General features: G+C 41.4%; 1 protein-coding gene across 2 annotated transcripts in view; it reads left to right on the forward strand.

Annotated features, from left to right (window-relative positions):
* Positions 1–15,406, forward strand: part of kiaa0930 — an 85,333-nt gene extending 69,927 nt beyond the window's left edge. For both annotated transcript variants that reach the window (XM_084330049.1, XM_084330050.1), the window contains 3 exons: positions 8,155–8,314; positions 10,267–10,419; positions 11,196–15,406. In XM_084330049.1, coding sequence (XP_084186175.1) covers positions 8,155–8,314; positions 10,267–10,419; positions 11,196–11,236 — 354 coding nt within the window. In that variant the 3' untranslated portion in view covers positions 11,237–15,406. The remainder of the gene's footprint in view (positions 1–8,154; positions 8,315–10,266; positions 10,420–11,195) is intronic.
* The last annotated feature ends 879 nt before the right edge of the window (positions 15,407–16,285 follow it).

A 16,285-nucleotide genomic window follows, 5' to 3' on the forward strand; every position in this document is an offset into this window, starting at 1 on the left:
TGTATTGCTAAATTGACATTACTATGGCCCATTCAACATCGATTATCTATCGTTCAGGATGTAGGAACGTTTTACTTTTTCATTCACACATTCATACGAAAATACCATCTAGAATATAAATATGTTTTTATCGTTTTCTGCAGTAATTCCTAGAACGTGAGATATAGGCATAAATGCATATATAGATTATCAAATGCCGTCTGATACCGATCCACGCTATATTAAAAATGTCAACTGTACATGGTCCTAAACGTTATGACTGATCATGCACGGGTGAACGGGGGGGGGGGGGGGGGGGGGGGGGTCGTTTATAATTCCGTGATCGTCATTAAATGCTTTATGGAGTATGGGTGATATATAGATCAGAGCAGTTTGTATGGATAATAATAAACACTCACGCTGAAAATGACATCAGCCTCCTCCTACCGTTGGGCGATGAGACTGGAGCAAAAAGATCCCAGTTATTTGATGGGGATCGAGTAGATCCATTTCCGGTTTGTATAATACTAATACACGCCCAAATCATGTCGATTATTGAGTTATGGCAGCGATCCATATCCACGGTGTGTGGCTAGAGTCCCGCGACGATATGCGAGTGGCCGGACGGATTTAGGAGACGCACCGATATCCAACCGGCCATTTCCGGTTTGGCAACTCGCCGATCATCCACCAGGGGGCAGTATTGAAGCGTTGCAGAGTTGTGCCGAGTCCCACTGCATCAGACAAGGCTCTGTGAGGGAAATATGAATACCAAGGCGAAAATATGAAATATGATCACAATAACGTTGTACGCCGTGATCTGGCAGAATTAGCATGAACTTGAAACACATCGTACAACGTGATTGGCGCAGGATGTGTTAATGTCTGAAGGAGTCGACTGAAGGCTTCTTGTCCTCTGCGAAAGCATGCAATTGTTCCACTGATGGATACATCTTGATATTTGTCTAGTCTAGTGTGTTCATTAGATGGGTGAAATCCTCTTTCAGTGCCTCTGTGCCTGTTTTCTTAGGCAGTTAGCCTCTGGTATGCATGCCATTAGCGTTAGCTTCTAGGCCTCTTTTCTTTGGGAAAGAATGATAAAAAATATATATATATATATATTTTTGATCTACCTTTTCTCCCATTTTCTATTTTTCTCCCATCCCAATTTCGTATCGTCCAATTCTACCCTCCCCTGTCTCGAACGTTGTTAGGCCATGCCTCCCACAAGCCGGCTGCAATGTGGACGAAGCCTTACATCACGTGTCCCCTCCGGTACTCGAGGAAGCAGCAGTCGCATCTTTTCACCTGCACAGCGCGATCTCTCAGCATCGGGGGTCTGTGTTTGGAGGGCACGCCGCCCCTGTCCCTTCCTGATTCTGCTGCACAGGCGCACCAACCGACCTGTAGGAGTCGCTGTCCACAACGTCCGATCCCCACCCATCAGCTTCCCACCCCCTAATACTGGCAATTGTATTAGTATGAACGACCAGCCAAGCTGATAGCAATGCGGAGAGCTGGGCTCGAACCCAGCGTCTCCTGCATTGGTGGTGAGCGCCTTGCCCACTGCACCACCTAGCCGCCCCCAATATATATATATATTATACTTTTATTTTTTTCTACTTTTTTTCTTTTCTTATTTTTTCCCCCCATTAGACTAAGAGGTTGGCAGTCGACTACGGCTCCTTTCGATCAATTAGTCGACTAATCGGGGTCAGCCCTAATACACACCATATATTCTGTCTCACGGGAGTTTAGATCCGATCAGATTAGATTAAAATGTATTGTCATCATACAGCATAAGTACAGTACAACGAAAATACGCTTGGCATCCAACCAGAGTGCAAATGTAGCAGTAAAGTGCAACAGCAATATACAATGTACAGGTGATTAAACTGGGTACAAATATACAAATTAGTACTATTGAGTGTAGTGCTAGTCAGATGTATGTACAGAGTTGTATTATATAAATAGAGACAGTATGACTACTACTGGCCAGCAGCATAACTAGTAAGAGTAGGATATGTACAGATATAGATATAGTAAGGGATTATGTGCAGGTAAATACAGACAGTTGAGGATAGGTATATATGCGATGAGAATACATTTATATATATATGGTATATATACAGCATTATAGTACATGTTATCATACAGAGCTAAGGGTTATGTGCAGGTGTACAAGTAAGTATATGCAGGTATATTCAGACAAATGATGGGTATATACTGTATATATGCGGTAATATAAATATATAAATGTAAATATGCTGTATATTCAGCACTGTGGGTAGACGGTGACATGTTTTCCATTGTGTCCAAGGATGAGCTTCACATCCACTTATATCTTTCATTCATTCACTCAAAACTTTATTTAAACTTGAGGGACACTGAGGTTTCCCTCGTTGACAGTGGCGTTGAGTATAGAACTAAAAGAGACAGAATAACACCAAGATAAAAACAAGTAATCGGCACGATGAAATCAAGTTAAATAAGATAAAAACAAGTAATCAGCACGATGAAATCAAGTTAAATAAGATAAAAACAAGTAATCAGCACGATGAAATCAAGTTAAATAAGATAAAAACAAGTAATCAGCACGATGAAATCAAGTTAAATAAGATAAAAACAAGTAATCAGCACGATGAAATCAAGTTAACACTATGGTCGCCAAAAACGCCTTACCACATCATTCCCCGCCATGCTCATTCTGCCAAAGACGCCGTACCACGTCTTTGATATCAATATATATATATAGAGAGAGAGAGTGAGAATTGTAATTTCATTTCTTTCCTTTTACATATTTGCGTTTCATTCTCATGACATAAGATATCAAATTAACATATAGGTTTACTTTAACCCTTGTGCCTCCCTGGTCATGAAATCTACTTTCGTGTGTGTGTGTGTGTGAGCACAGCGGTGTCTGTGTTTATTATTATTTCATGAAATTGGGGAAATATCTTCATCTTACATATATGTTCGTTGTGTGAAAAGCTTATAATTTGAAACACTCTAAAAAAATAGTTATAGTGTTTTGTCCCCAGTTGGGCTTGGTCATGTTTTCATGACCCATCCGCTCCCATGTTAAATGGCATTTTTTACCATTTTTAATCTGCATTTTTATCGTTAAATTCTCGATATAATTACCAAATGCTTTGCATATTCCACAACCCAAGGACACGTTCTAACGTCAGGATGTGCTGTTACCGATGTAAAACAGATGGTGGCGTAATTGCTCTACAGCTAACTTTGCCACAATTCAGGGGAAGGTGAGAGAGGCTGTTGCGGGCTTCCGGTGATTGAAACTGCGGATACATGGTTTTGGGGGGGGGGGGGTCGAGCGAGTGGATTTTCAACACAGAACCAGAGGCGAACCGGACCCCGTGGTCCACAGCGTGTCATACGCCGAAACACGAGCCCCCCATAGCCGGCGCGCTCCAATGAGGAAGTGCACTGCACGGAGGACCCGTGGTCCTCCTGCCACCAGCGACCAGAGTTCAAGATTCCAGCCGTCGAACCTGCGTCGAACCACCGCAGGACTTTTAGGTATCTATGAGCGCTTAGTAACGCTTCGCCTCAAAGCCGTTTCTGGCCGAATTAGTCATCGAATCTTTAATTCTTTTTTTTAATTCTTATTCAGAGGTATTTCGTCGAGATTTCATAATTTGTAATGTGGCAGCGGAAATGTGTAGAAATATGGTAAAAAAAACAATTTATCCGTTTTTCTTCAATGAAAAAAGACGTATCAAACAAACACAGATTTGAGTGGTTATAATTCCGAAATATGAGTAATCTGTTAGAGATATATTGAGATTATGCTATTACTGTTAATCATGGGGGGAAAAAAGTTTTAAAAATAGTAAACAGTTAAAGTTATATGGCTTTGAAAAAAGGCTCATTTTCGTCGAAATCCCTAGGGATCCACAAGAGTAGGGATGTCCGATATTATTGGCCGATATTGGCATTAAAATGGGATATCGGAAATGATCGGTATCGGTTTTCAAACATTTATTTAACTTTTATTTACCCAGGCAAGCAAGTAAGAACAAATTCTGATTTTATTTATTGTCAAAAGTATGCATAATGTTGTGTTAATTCCACAACAAGAGATATGTAATGTTAATTACCTGAAATTATTCCGTTTTTTGGGGGGGGAAACCCTGCATATATCGGTATCGGTTGATATTGGTATTGGAAATTAAGAGTTTGACAATATCGGTATATATCGGTATCGGTAAAAAAGCCAATATCGAACATCCCTACTTTAAAGTAACATTCAGGGAGACTTTAATATAGTCCATATGAGGTCCATAAATAGACTTTTCAAACTTATCAGTGGAGATTTGCATTGTAAGTCTGAGTTTGAGATGCTGAGTCCAGCTAGTTTAAGATGCTGCATCACATCTGAGTCCAGCTAGTTTAAGATGCTGCATCACATCTGAGTCCAGCTAGTTTAAGATGCTGCATCACATCTGAGTCCAGCTAGTTTAAGATGCTGCATCACCTCTCTCTGAGTCCAGCTAGTTTAAGATGCTGCATCACCTCTCTCTGAGTCCAGCTAGTTTAAGATGCTGCATCACCTCTCTCTGAGTCCAGCTAGTTTAAGATGCTGCATCACCTCTCTGAGTCCAGCTAGTTTAAGATGCTGCATCACCTCTGAGTCCAGCTAGTTTAAGATGCTGCATCACCTCTGAGTCCAGCTAGTTTAAGATGCTGCATCACCTCTGAGTCCAGCTAGTTTAAGATGCTGCATCACATCTGAGTCCAGCTAGTTTAAGATGCTGCATCACCTCTGAGTCCAGCTAGTTTAAGATGCTGCATCACCTCTCTCTGAGTCCAGCTAGTTTAAGATGCTGCATCACCTCTCTCTGAGTCCAGCTAGTTTAAGATGCTGCATCACCTCTCTCTGAGTCCAGCTAGTTTAAGATGCTGCATCACCTCTCACTGAGTCCAGCTAGTTTAAGATGCTGCATCACATCTGAGTCCAGCTAGTTTAAGATGCTGCATCACATCTGAGTCCAGCTAGTTTAAGATGCTGCATCACCTCTCTCTGAGTCCAGCTCGGTGGATGAGGAGACTTGCAGTGAAGGTGGATCGATCTCTGTGCTAGCAACGTGACACATTTTGTCATTTGGAGTTTTAATTCCAAAGAGATTATCATTGGCTTGTTTTCCTACCATATGGATCTGGCAGAATTAGCGTTTCAGAAAACATCTGACGGCCTTTAAAAAAGAATTGAACTCCAATAAGTGGATGGTTTCGGACAACGCCAGAAGGAGAATGTGCTTGAGAGGCCGGTAAAAGACCTCTGTGCCTCTGTGACAGATGGGATCAACACCTCATGGGAAACATGCCATTTCTTTCTTACAGGAACCCATCGATCTGATATTCCGGTATCAAGTTCCAAGTTTTGTACAAAATATACAATATACGGAATGCAAAGAAACACGATGCAAAAATTTGGTAGAAGAGGTAGTGCAAATTTGTAAGAATAAATAGATTAAATATGGTGTTTAAAAAGAGTTTGAAGTGTTTTAAAGTGAGTGAATGTTAGGGTGTGGCCGGGTAGCGCAGCGGACTAAGCGTCTGTCTACCACCGCAGAGACACTGGTATCGAATCCGGCTGTCAGCGGTACCTCCGGCTTGGTCGGTCGTCATACTAACACAATTGGCAGTGTTCGAGGGTGGGAAGCCGGAGGGTGGTATCCTGGTTGTTGTAAACAGCGACTCCTACAGGTCGGTCAGGGCACCTGCACAGCAAGGGAAGGAACTGGTGAGGGTAGTGTGACCCTCCCACGCGTTACACTTCACCAATGAGAGTCCGCGCTGTCGGGTGAAAAGAGGCTGCTGGCTGTCTCCTATGTATCGGAGGAAGCATGTGATAGACTTCAGGGCCCCCTAGACCGGCAAGTAGGGGGCAAATGCGCGCAACAACCAGGAAGGGGAGGGGGGAATTGGCATAACGACTAAATTGGGATGGGAGAAAAATACAGAAAAATAGGAGGAGAAAAAGTGGATTAAAAAAGAAAAGTTTAAAGGGAGTGTGTGCATGTGGATGGTGTGTGCAGTGGATGTAGAATGGATGAGTTAGTGTTGCAGTGAGTCCACATCGAGCTCATCTAGTTCATCTACAACCCAGCAGACGCAGGGAGGCTCAATAAAAGACCAGTGGTTTGCTTTTCTCTCGGATCAGCTGTGAGCAAGAGTTGGCTCTGTTGACGATGAAGGGGAGTGACACATACACACACACACACACACACACGCACACGCACACACATAAGGCGACAGTGGCTCAGGAGGTAGAGCAGTTGTCTGGTGAGAGAGGGAGAGAGAGAGAGAAACCAGGTCAACATCAATTATTCATGTTACTGGACTGAATATACATCACGTAGTAGGCATGTCTCCCAGATGTGGGCTTTGTGTGTCTACTGTTTGGCTGGATACCTCTTAGCAATTGGGTTGATGATGTCTACAAAGAATGTTCTGTGTATATAAAAACAAGACCCGTTTAGTGTGAGTGATTTTATCGTCATGCTTATTTATGTTTTTGATATTGTAAGTCAAATGTGTAGTTCCCGCACTGGCAGATAATTTTGCTCGTTTAAAGCTGTTGCACTTGTTTTGTGCTAATTACTTGTTTAAAGAAATAATCACTAAACCAACAAGCTACATTCTCTGCAAGTCAGCGTATCTGCGGGGTATTAAAAAGTCTTAAAGAAATCTCAATTTAAGGCCTTAAAAGGTATTAAAAAGTCTTACATTTAATTTGCACAGGTATTCAATTATTTTGGAGGGGGTGGGGGGCAGTCGGGACATGAAATAATATTAAATATATGAAATGTTTTTGTATTCAAGTCGTTGTTTTTTGCGGGGCTACCGGGAGCTTGGTACGTCTAGCCTTGTGTGTAACGCACAATCATTTAAATTGGCGCACAAGTGTATTGGCCGGTTCAGTGTCGCTATGTGTTTTATTTCGTTTTTGGCTAGTATGGTCATGGATTTGGTATTTGATTTTGCTCTAAGTGGTATTAAAAATGTCTTAAAAAGTCATACATTTAACTTGTTGTCTTGAAATAAGGATCGACGATTCTTAAAACTAGATTAAAGACAACCCCTTCCACAAAAGAGGTAAACGATTAGGGGGTCAACACATTTATATATCCTTCTTACCTTTAACTATACCAACACTCTCAGACACCCCTACAGGACCGTACCATCTCCACCTTGCAGACGTGCCTCTCATAAAAGTACACCAGAGTGCAGGGCCGGACCTAGCGCATTTGGTGCCCTCAGCAAGCTTCACCCTAGGGGCCCCGCCCCCGCAAATAAATCTGATCAAAACTTCTTAACAGTTCTACACTAAAGTACTGCACCTTTTATATATTACAAAGTGCACACTAGAGCTCGCTTCGACACACACTCGACTGATATCCATTAATGTGCTAGCGTGTTCCGACAACTCTACCTCTTCCAGACCCACCGTTAGCATTTTAGGCGCCTATGTCCTATGTAGGGCTGACCCCGATTAGTCAATCGAAAGGAGCCGTAGTCGACTGCCAACCTCTTAGTCGAATGCAAAAAAATATATATATATATATTATAATATATATATTTTGTATCATTCTTTCCAAAAGCAAAGAGGCCTAGAAGCGTGGCTAACGCTAATGGCGTGCATACCAGAGAGACGAACTGCCTAAGAAAACAGGCACAGAGGCACTGAAAGAGGATTTCACCCATCTAATGAACACACTAGACTAGACAAATATCAAGATGTATCCATCAGTGGACCAATTGCATGCTTTTGCAGAGGACAAGAAGCCTTCCGTCGACTCCTTCAGACATTAACCCTTTCACTGCCACACGACAGCCGGTTAACCCTTTCACTGTGACAATACAGAAGGTTAGCCCTTTACTATCACACAACCGACGGCGATGCTCCATCATTAGCATCATTATATGGAATGATGATTTTTTTTTTTTTTTTTACCAGTCCACTATCGGCAAATTTCTGCCAATCAAAGTCGACTAACCAAATCCTTAGTCAGGGGAACAGCTCTAGTCCTATGTGTAGGACATTACGTGTTTGACGCCCAAAGTGTCCACCAGGGGGAGGACCACCGAGAGATCAAAGTGTCCCCCCACCCATGTTGACACCAGACCTCCGCCCCTCGCCCTCAGGTGACGTCGTTCAGCACCCCCCCGACGCCGGAGAGGAACCGCCCCTCCTTCTTCTCTCCGTCGCTGCGTCGCAAGGTGCCGCGCAGCCGCATCGCCGAGATGAAGAAGTCCCACTCGGCCAACGACAGCGAGGAGTTCTTCAGGGAGGAGGACGATGAAGGTAAGTGCACAAATAAAATGGCCGCCGCCGCTGTCCCATATTTTGGTTCACGGTCAATAATTCAAGATTCATTTCTGCATTTGTTTATTTAATTTTTTTTGAATGAATCGGAATCAGAAAGGTCTTTATTGCCAAGTAATTTACACATACCACAAGGAATTTGATTTTGTTGTTTGGTGCGACATTAACGGACAGACAATTACGGTCAAATTAAATAAAAGGTAAAATTTTATTAAATAGAAGCACAATGGAATAGAATTATAAAATAGGCCAGGGCTGTACAATTGTGCACCATGTGGTCAAGTATATACACTAATTAAACATTGATCTTGGGTTAAAAAATAGCGGCGTTAAAAGAATTGTGGGTTAATGCGTTAATAAAGCTTTAACTTTGACAGCCTTAGTTATTACACATTCTTACACATACATGTATGTTGAACATCTGAGGTATTGATGAAGTAACAAAGGAAAAAAGCCAAAAGCACTTACTCCTCAGACATTCTTTGACAATTTTACAGCCCAAAATACAAAAAAGATCCAGGCGGAATAGGTAACAAAGGGTTGAAGAAATATTGTCTGAACTGTCAGATGCAAACTGGCTGTGTGACATAACCAAGCATCTCGCTCAATTGAATAAGAAGCTGTAGGGACGCAAACAAGTCCCACCCAAAACTTTACCAATATAGTTGTGAACTGAGACAACCCTTATTTATGAGTACAGTTACAGTTGTGTGTTCATGCAGACACATAATAGCAATTTCCTTTACGAATTGAAAATGGGGGACCCTGATGTAAACAAGTCGAAAGTCTTTCTCTGGTCTGCATCCCCTTAACAATTGTGTGTATTGAGCTGTACTGTACTGTACCCATTCTGCAATCTGTTAATTAAAGTTAATTAAACTATCTTCCATTAGTTGGATGTATGGCCTCTGTAAGGTTGTGTGCAGCCATTTGTTTTTGTAACATCTGCTACATCTGTCCCACATGTTCTTTGCAGCTCACAGTTGTTAGTTCTGCCCCTCTTGACTGTGACAAAAAGGTTTTCTTCTTTGTTATTTAGTTGAATGGTTTGATCATTGATTGATGGAGTAATGTGGGGTTCTGATAAACTAAAATTATTTGTTAAAATAACATAAGCTAACATATATTTGTACATCTATGCAAAATGTATAACTTGAATAAGTAATAAATACAGAAACAACATGTTTAACAATATGTAAATGAGTAGCTACATTTATTTTACATACATTAACATTTATACGGTCTTTGGCCCTTTGAGGGAAACCATAATGCTGATGTGGCCCTCTGTGAAAATGAGTTTGACACCCCTGCTCTAGTCCTTTCATGAGGCATTTAAAAGCATCCAGTGATACATAGCCAGAGAGTTTCAGGTCATTCTGGACTGTAACATGTTCCAAGCCGAGGGAGCAGAATAACAAAATGCTCTCTTTCCCATTTCAGTACGAACATTGGGAACAGACGATATCTACAGACATGTAAAGATATTAGGGCTGACCTCGACTAAGGATTTGTATAGTCGACTTTGATTGGCCGAAATTTGTCCCCCCCCAATGCAAAAAATAAATAAAGATTAAATTTTTTTTTGTTATCATTCCATTTGGGCTGTGGGGGGTGCTTAATGTCTGAAGGAGTCGACTGAAGGCTTCTTGTCCTCTGCAAAAGCATGCAATTGGTCCACTGATGGATACATCTTGATATTTGTCTAGTCTAGTGTGTTCATTAGACGGTATGTGCGCCATTAGCGTTAACCACGCTTCTAGACCTATATATAATATATATATTATTATATATATATTTGTTTTGCATTCGACTAAGGGGTTGGCAGTCGACTATGGCTCATTTCGATCGATTAGTCGACTATTCGACTAATCGGGGTCAGCCCTAAAAGATATACTGAGGAATGTAAGCGGTGTGTCTGTGTGTCCGAGCAGATCTCAACACCAGCAACCTGCGCTCTCGCTCGCTCTCTGGGACGGGTCGCTCTCTGGTGGGGTCCTGGCTCAAGCTGAACCGGACGGACGAGTACTTCCTGCTGTACTCGCACCTCACCTACGTCACCCTGCCCCTTCACCGCATCACCACAGGTCAGAGGTCAACTTAGACAGACTAGGGAGGGAGGGAGGGAGGATCTATATTGGGTGCACTGGTATTGAGCGATATTGGCCTCCAGCGGATAGACACGCATGGTGTCGTGGTGATATTGGCATTATGTTCCACCAGTGATGCAAAGTATAAGGTGATATTGGTAAATGCAGCAATCTCCGAGAGAGAAACTAAGAATTCTAAACAGAATCCCAGTTTATTAGTATATTTTAGAACTCCCACCGTCATTTCACATGTCTGATAATCTTCTAGCATAATCTTCAGCCATAGTAATAATAATAATAAACTTTATTTGTATAGCACCTCTCATGCAAGAATTGCAGCCCAAAGTGCATCACAGCAGTAATGTAGACATAAAATAGACATAGGCATACAATGAGCATAGAATTGTCATAATTATAGATGGGCATAAAATGAGAGGGAGAATTGAAAATGTTTTTAATAGATTTGTCATTAGAATCTATATATAAAAAAAAATTGTTATAGATTTCTGACAACATGAAATGCACTTTCACCTTTCCACGCTTATTGATTATGATAGATTTCTGACATTAAAATCTATAAAAATACTATTAGCAGGTTTCTGACTAAATAAAAGCAATGCATAAAGTGCAGACATAGAATGAGTATAAAATAGACAGAATCATTTTTGATAGATTTCTTAAAAAAAAAAAATTATTGAAATGTTATTTTGATACTTATTTATTTTCTGTCGTTATTTCTCTTTTCAAACGGACGTGTGTGACTGTTTTCCCAGACATCCTGGAGGTGAGACAGAAGCCCATCCTGATGACATAGCAGCCTCAGAGCCTCATAACCAAGTGCCTACCTGCATCCGACCCCTGAGACAACACTACCACCTAGTGTCGAGACAGAGAATCGCAACCAAACGTCTAGTTTGTTCTAACTGACAAAAAAAGAGGAGAGAGGACAAAAAAAGGGAAAGCCTTTTTTTATGTAAAAAAAACCAGCCAATCAAGAAGTGCCTCTTCCTTCTCTAAAATCACGTTCCTGCTCGATGAGGGTTGAACAGGCGCTTTCCATGGGAACCGGGGCCCTGGACATCAGGCAATCTTACACATAACATCCTGGAACTGTGAGTCGGGATCACCTGACCTCCACGCTGAATAGGCATTGGCTGAACTCTGAACTGGGAAAAGGCTGACAAGTGTGTCTGTTCGTTGTAAATATCTTGCTGCTTAACTACTCACTAATAAGCCTTGAGAAAAGGTGACGCTTTTGATAATACATGGTGCACACCCCCCCCCCCCCCCCCCCCCTCCTTTGATTTGTTTGGTTTCATTTTATATGTGACTTTCTTTTTTTTACATGAGAAAAGGGATTCTATATCTCAGTTGTTTAGGTAGAACTTCCGGCTCTAGCACGCCCTGAAACACAACGTATTCCCTAAGGTTTCTGTGTTCGCGCTCCTATAAGCAGACATTGTGTACAAACCCGTATTAGCAGAGAAGGTGGGAGGGGGTCTAGGAGGGTTAAATCTGTCGCACCTCAGTTTTCGTTTTATCCCGCGGGGAGCACGTTTTGAAAAGGGAGGTGCGTAATGTGCTTCTTGTGTGACCTGGGAGTGAGCAAGTGCCACAGGACATGAACTGGCACTTTTTGTTTTTCACCTGATGGAAATGACAAGATTGGGATTTTCAACTCTTCTCTTAGTTTAACCGACTAGATTTGACCCGCCCGCCCCCCACACACGACCTGAGAGACATTTAGAGTTTATATCGGTGAGTGTAGAAATGCTGAAATGCTGACATCCAGTTGGTCTTCCCATCTCTAATCCAAACTTTACTTTTAGACAGTGTATTTAGATTCGCCAAACTGGAATTGACTTGAAAAAGCATTTACCTAACATTGATGAATGAGGGATGAAAAAAAAGAAGAAATAAACAAGAAAGCTTTACTTTAGAGAAGGTTTTCCTATGTGTGAATGGGTGACATTAGCCCCCCCCCCCACACACACACACACACACACAAAAAACCCAAACCTATTGCCTGTAGATGTATTTGCAGCCATAGGCATGATTTTGTGCAGGGATAGTTGTTGATGAGAAAATCTTTGTCATTGTGGACTCTCTCTCTCTCTCTTCCTTCCTTCCCTCTTCCTCTGTGGTCCCTATGCCTTAAGATCTGACTATGTATGTATCTTAACTTCTGTAGATGTGTTTGATTTCCTCACCCTTTCAGTTGTAATCACGGATCCAGACCTGTACACGCTACTTCCTGTTATTATTATTATTACTATTACCGGTACCACACGTTGATTCTCATCTCCTGCAAGAACACTGGGCATTTGCTCTCATCACCGGAAGAACCAGCCCGTGGCCCATCCCGCTGAGGTGCAGTGGTGAACATCGCTGGCTGATGTGCCGAGCAAAGAAGACATGGTTACTTCTGAACACTAGGTGCCTGGGCCGGTCAGCTGATCCACCCGCGAAAGGAGGAACTCTGAGCGCGAGGGAATCGCACACTTGTTGATCTTGAACTCGTTATCGTAGGTAATTGGAGGAAAACAAGTGTTTCGCACCCCAAACTGCACTCAAGAGGTGAAGCCATTCACGATCAACGACGTCAGTCCACAGTGTTCTCCGTGTCTTTGTGTATATTTGTTGATAGTTTTCCACACAAACGCACGTAACAAGGCTTTTAACGTGGGGGGCCTGGGGCCACATCTGCACCTCCTCAGTGTTACAATGCGGTATAGTTTTATGGCTGAATGTATTGTCCGTTAAATAGCAACGACTGCTTTAACAACCATTTGATATGAGTGGAAATGACAGTTTTGCACTGTAAAAATGCTTTTAGAAATATTTTGAGACCCGTTTGTGATTTATTTCCCCCCTCTTTTTATGGGTAGAATCTGTGGTGCCATCAAATGGCGACCTCTTGGTAAAAGTGAGTTTCTTGGTATTTCACTTTGTTTGCATTTATTATTATTTAGTTTTGATCTGACTTGTGGGTTGGAGTTGAGTGGGGATAGTCGAGGGGTTTGCTATTGCTGGCCGAAGCTAAGATCGAAGCTTGTAACAGATATTTACTTGAGTAAAATCATGGAATTAATGTATCATCAACACAAAGAAAGTATTTAGATTCAAAGACTATTTTAATAGCTTTCTTTGAATAGTTTCTCTCCTGTGAAATACAAATGTTCAACAAAACCATCAACATTGACTCAGCTAGACGTCTTTCCATCTTCCATGTTCCATCTTCATGTCAGATGATTTTCAAAAAGGTGCATGATTGAGTCAATGCAAAAAAAGAACAAGCAAATATACTGCTGAAAGTTCATAACGTTGAAGTGTTTCACTCCATCTAGATTAATTTATTCTAATGCTTTAAATAATTTAAATTAATCTCCAAAGTTGAAGCATTAACTTTGACAGCCCTAGTTATAGCTATAGTGTTGATATCTCCAGACCCGGTCACAGGTGATGTGTTTTCCCAGTCTCCAGATTCATGCAGGTCCCTATGAATAAAACCTTCTAGTATACTGTACATTCCTCTCTCTGATAAGGCAGGGGATTTAGAATTTTAAAGAAAAAGGGAAAATCGCTAGCCAAAACATCAGGTCACCAGCATCAGTGATCTAACGCATAGTGTAGGTGCTATGAGCTACCGAGTCTGATGACAGCTTGGCTTCTCTGAGCTACCGAGTCCCACGACAGCTTGGCTTCTCTGAGCTACCGAGTCTAACATCATTTAGGGTTAGCAACAAAAATGTGGGAAGTTAATTAAATATTAAAATCCTCCAATTAACCCCACATGCAGGATCAAGGACTCATGTAAAGGAGAAGAGCGGTGGCTCGTCATAATGATGTGAACGCTGAGAGGTCTACAGCAAACCATCCCTCATCCTCACTCAACTAACCCACACATCAGACCAAAATAAAATAATTTAAACAATCTGCAATACCACGCAGGACTCTTTGCCTAGAGGTCGCTGTTTGATGACATTGCAGACTTTTTAGGACCATTTTAACATGTCAGTTTCCCAGGCTTTAATCATTGCTTTTTGTATACATAGACTAAGTAATGTGCATGTTAGCGCCATACTTCTGTTGTATTATTTTCCAAATGGTATGTACATTTTCCTGTACTTATTTTGTTGAAATACACATTACCAGAAAACTGTCATTTGTTTGGGTGATAGTGTTCATTCTTTTAACTATGGCAATATCATTAAATTCTTCTCACATACTTTTTTTTTTTTTTTAGATCACTCTGAAAATGTAGGTTTACGCCCCCTTAATGATGTCAATGTTGCCCACATCGTGTGGGTTCAAATCCCTACATTTAGGACTGACCTTGTAGCTCGAGGGATTAGTTCAGTTGGTTAAAGCAGGATCAACGTGGGTTCCAGTCCCACAGCTTATGAGGTATGTAGCCTTGGCTTGCAGATACTGTACATTATTTGGTTGACACTTTCTCTGTATGTAAAAGTGAAAATAAACACGGGTTACTGAGATACTGGCTAATATGGATAGACTAGTATTATTTGGTTAATATGGCCTTGCTAGTAATGTAAAGACGATCTTTGTCATTGTCAAACCATTTACATTTAGTCATTTAGCTGACGCTTTAGTTTTATCCAAAGCGACTTACAAGTTCTGTACAACAAGTCAGCAGGAAGGGTACAACTCTGGCAGCTAAGAGTCAGTAAGATCAAACTGTCGAACTTGAGTGCTACAGACTTAGCATAGTAGTATAGACATACTAGCATAGTAGGTAGTAATATAGACATACTAGCATTTTCAGGACTTGTGACTCGGAATTGGACTTGAGCATTGACTGCATTCGGACTCGGAAGGTGCAGACGAGGACTCTGACTTGTTAATTGATAGTTATTTATTTATGATTTGTTTAGTAATAGGCCCTAATCATTTGGCATAAGATATTGATGGCTAGTGCATTCGTTTGGCTATTGTGTCACAAAATAAACTCCCTTTGAAACAGTGACCGCTGTGTCATTTCTATGTTTAATGTAGACCTTTTTTTATTTGTATGTCAGCTCTTTGACTGCAGTGGAGTGGACTCAACCTTGATGACTTGGACTCGGACTAGGGTAATGGGGACTCGACTCGGGCTCTTCTTTGGTGACTCGGACTTGAACACTGGGGACTCGAGATGTAGTGACTCGACTGGGACACTATTGTGACACTGACTAGGACATGAGGCGTTTTATGGAAACTAGGGCTGTCTTAAATACTTTGAAGCTTCGTTCGATGAAAATAAAATTAGATTATAAAAAATAAATAAAAAGATGATTTTTTTTTGTGCAAAATAAACTCTGCCTCTCTTTGTTAACTACAACAAGCAATGCTGTTTGTTATTTAAGATGAGGTCGGACTCGGCACTGATAGATTTGTGTTCATTGTGCTGCTTTTATAAAGCCTCAAATGATGGCTTACAATATTTCATGAAAGCAAAGTGTTTTGTTTGTCTAAGATTTAAAAAGGTTTAAACTTTACAGCACTGACAAAGTTGAACAAAGTGCTGTACAAGTCCCACAACATATTTTTTTTAAATTATAATTTTTTTTTAATCTCGAAGCTTCAAATTAAAATAAAATCTCGGCCCTGAAGCTTCGAATTCCAAAAAAGAAATCGAAGGTCAGCCCTGGAAACACTGTATGCTGTGCACCTGTTGGGATTAAACCGCAGCTGGGAAAGCTTCAGGAAGCCGCAGCGGCCACAAAAACAAGTCATTTGTGGTCCAGTTGACCCTCTGAGACTTCACCGGCCCTTCTTCCTACATGATCCGTTTTAAAGCTAGTGAAGATACTGGTATCATCATACGAGACACGGATGACCATGTCTATGCTAGTTCATCGGG

Source organism: Notolepis coatsorum, assembly GCF_963971535.1.
Source record: "Notolepis coatsorum genome assembly, chromosome: 15".
In the NCBI taxonomy this organism is placed as follows: domain Eukaryota; kingdom Metazoa; phylum Chordata; class Actinopteri; order Aulopiformes; family Paralepididae; genus Notolepis; species Notolepis coatsorum.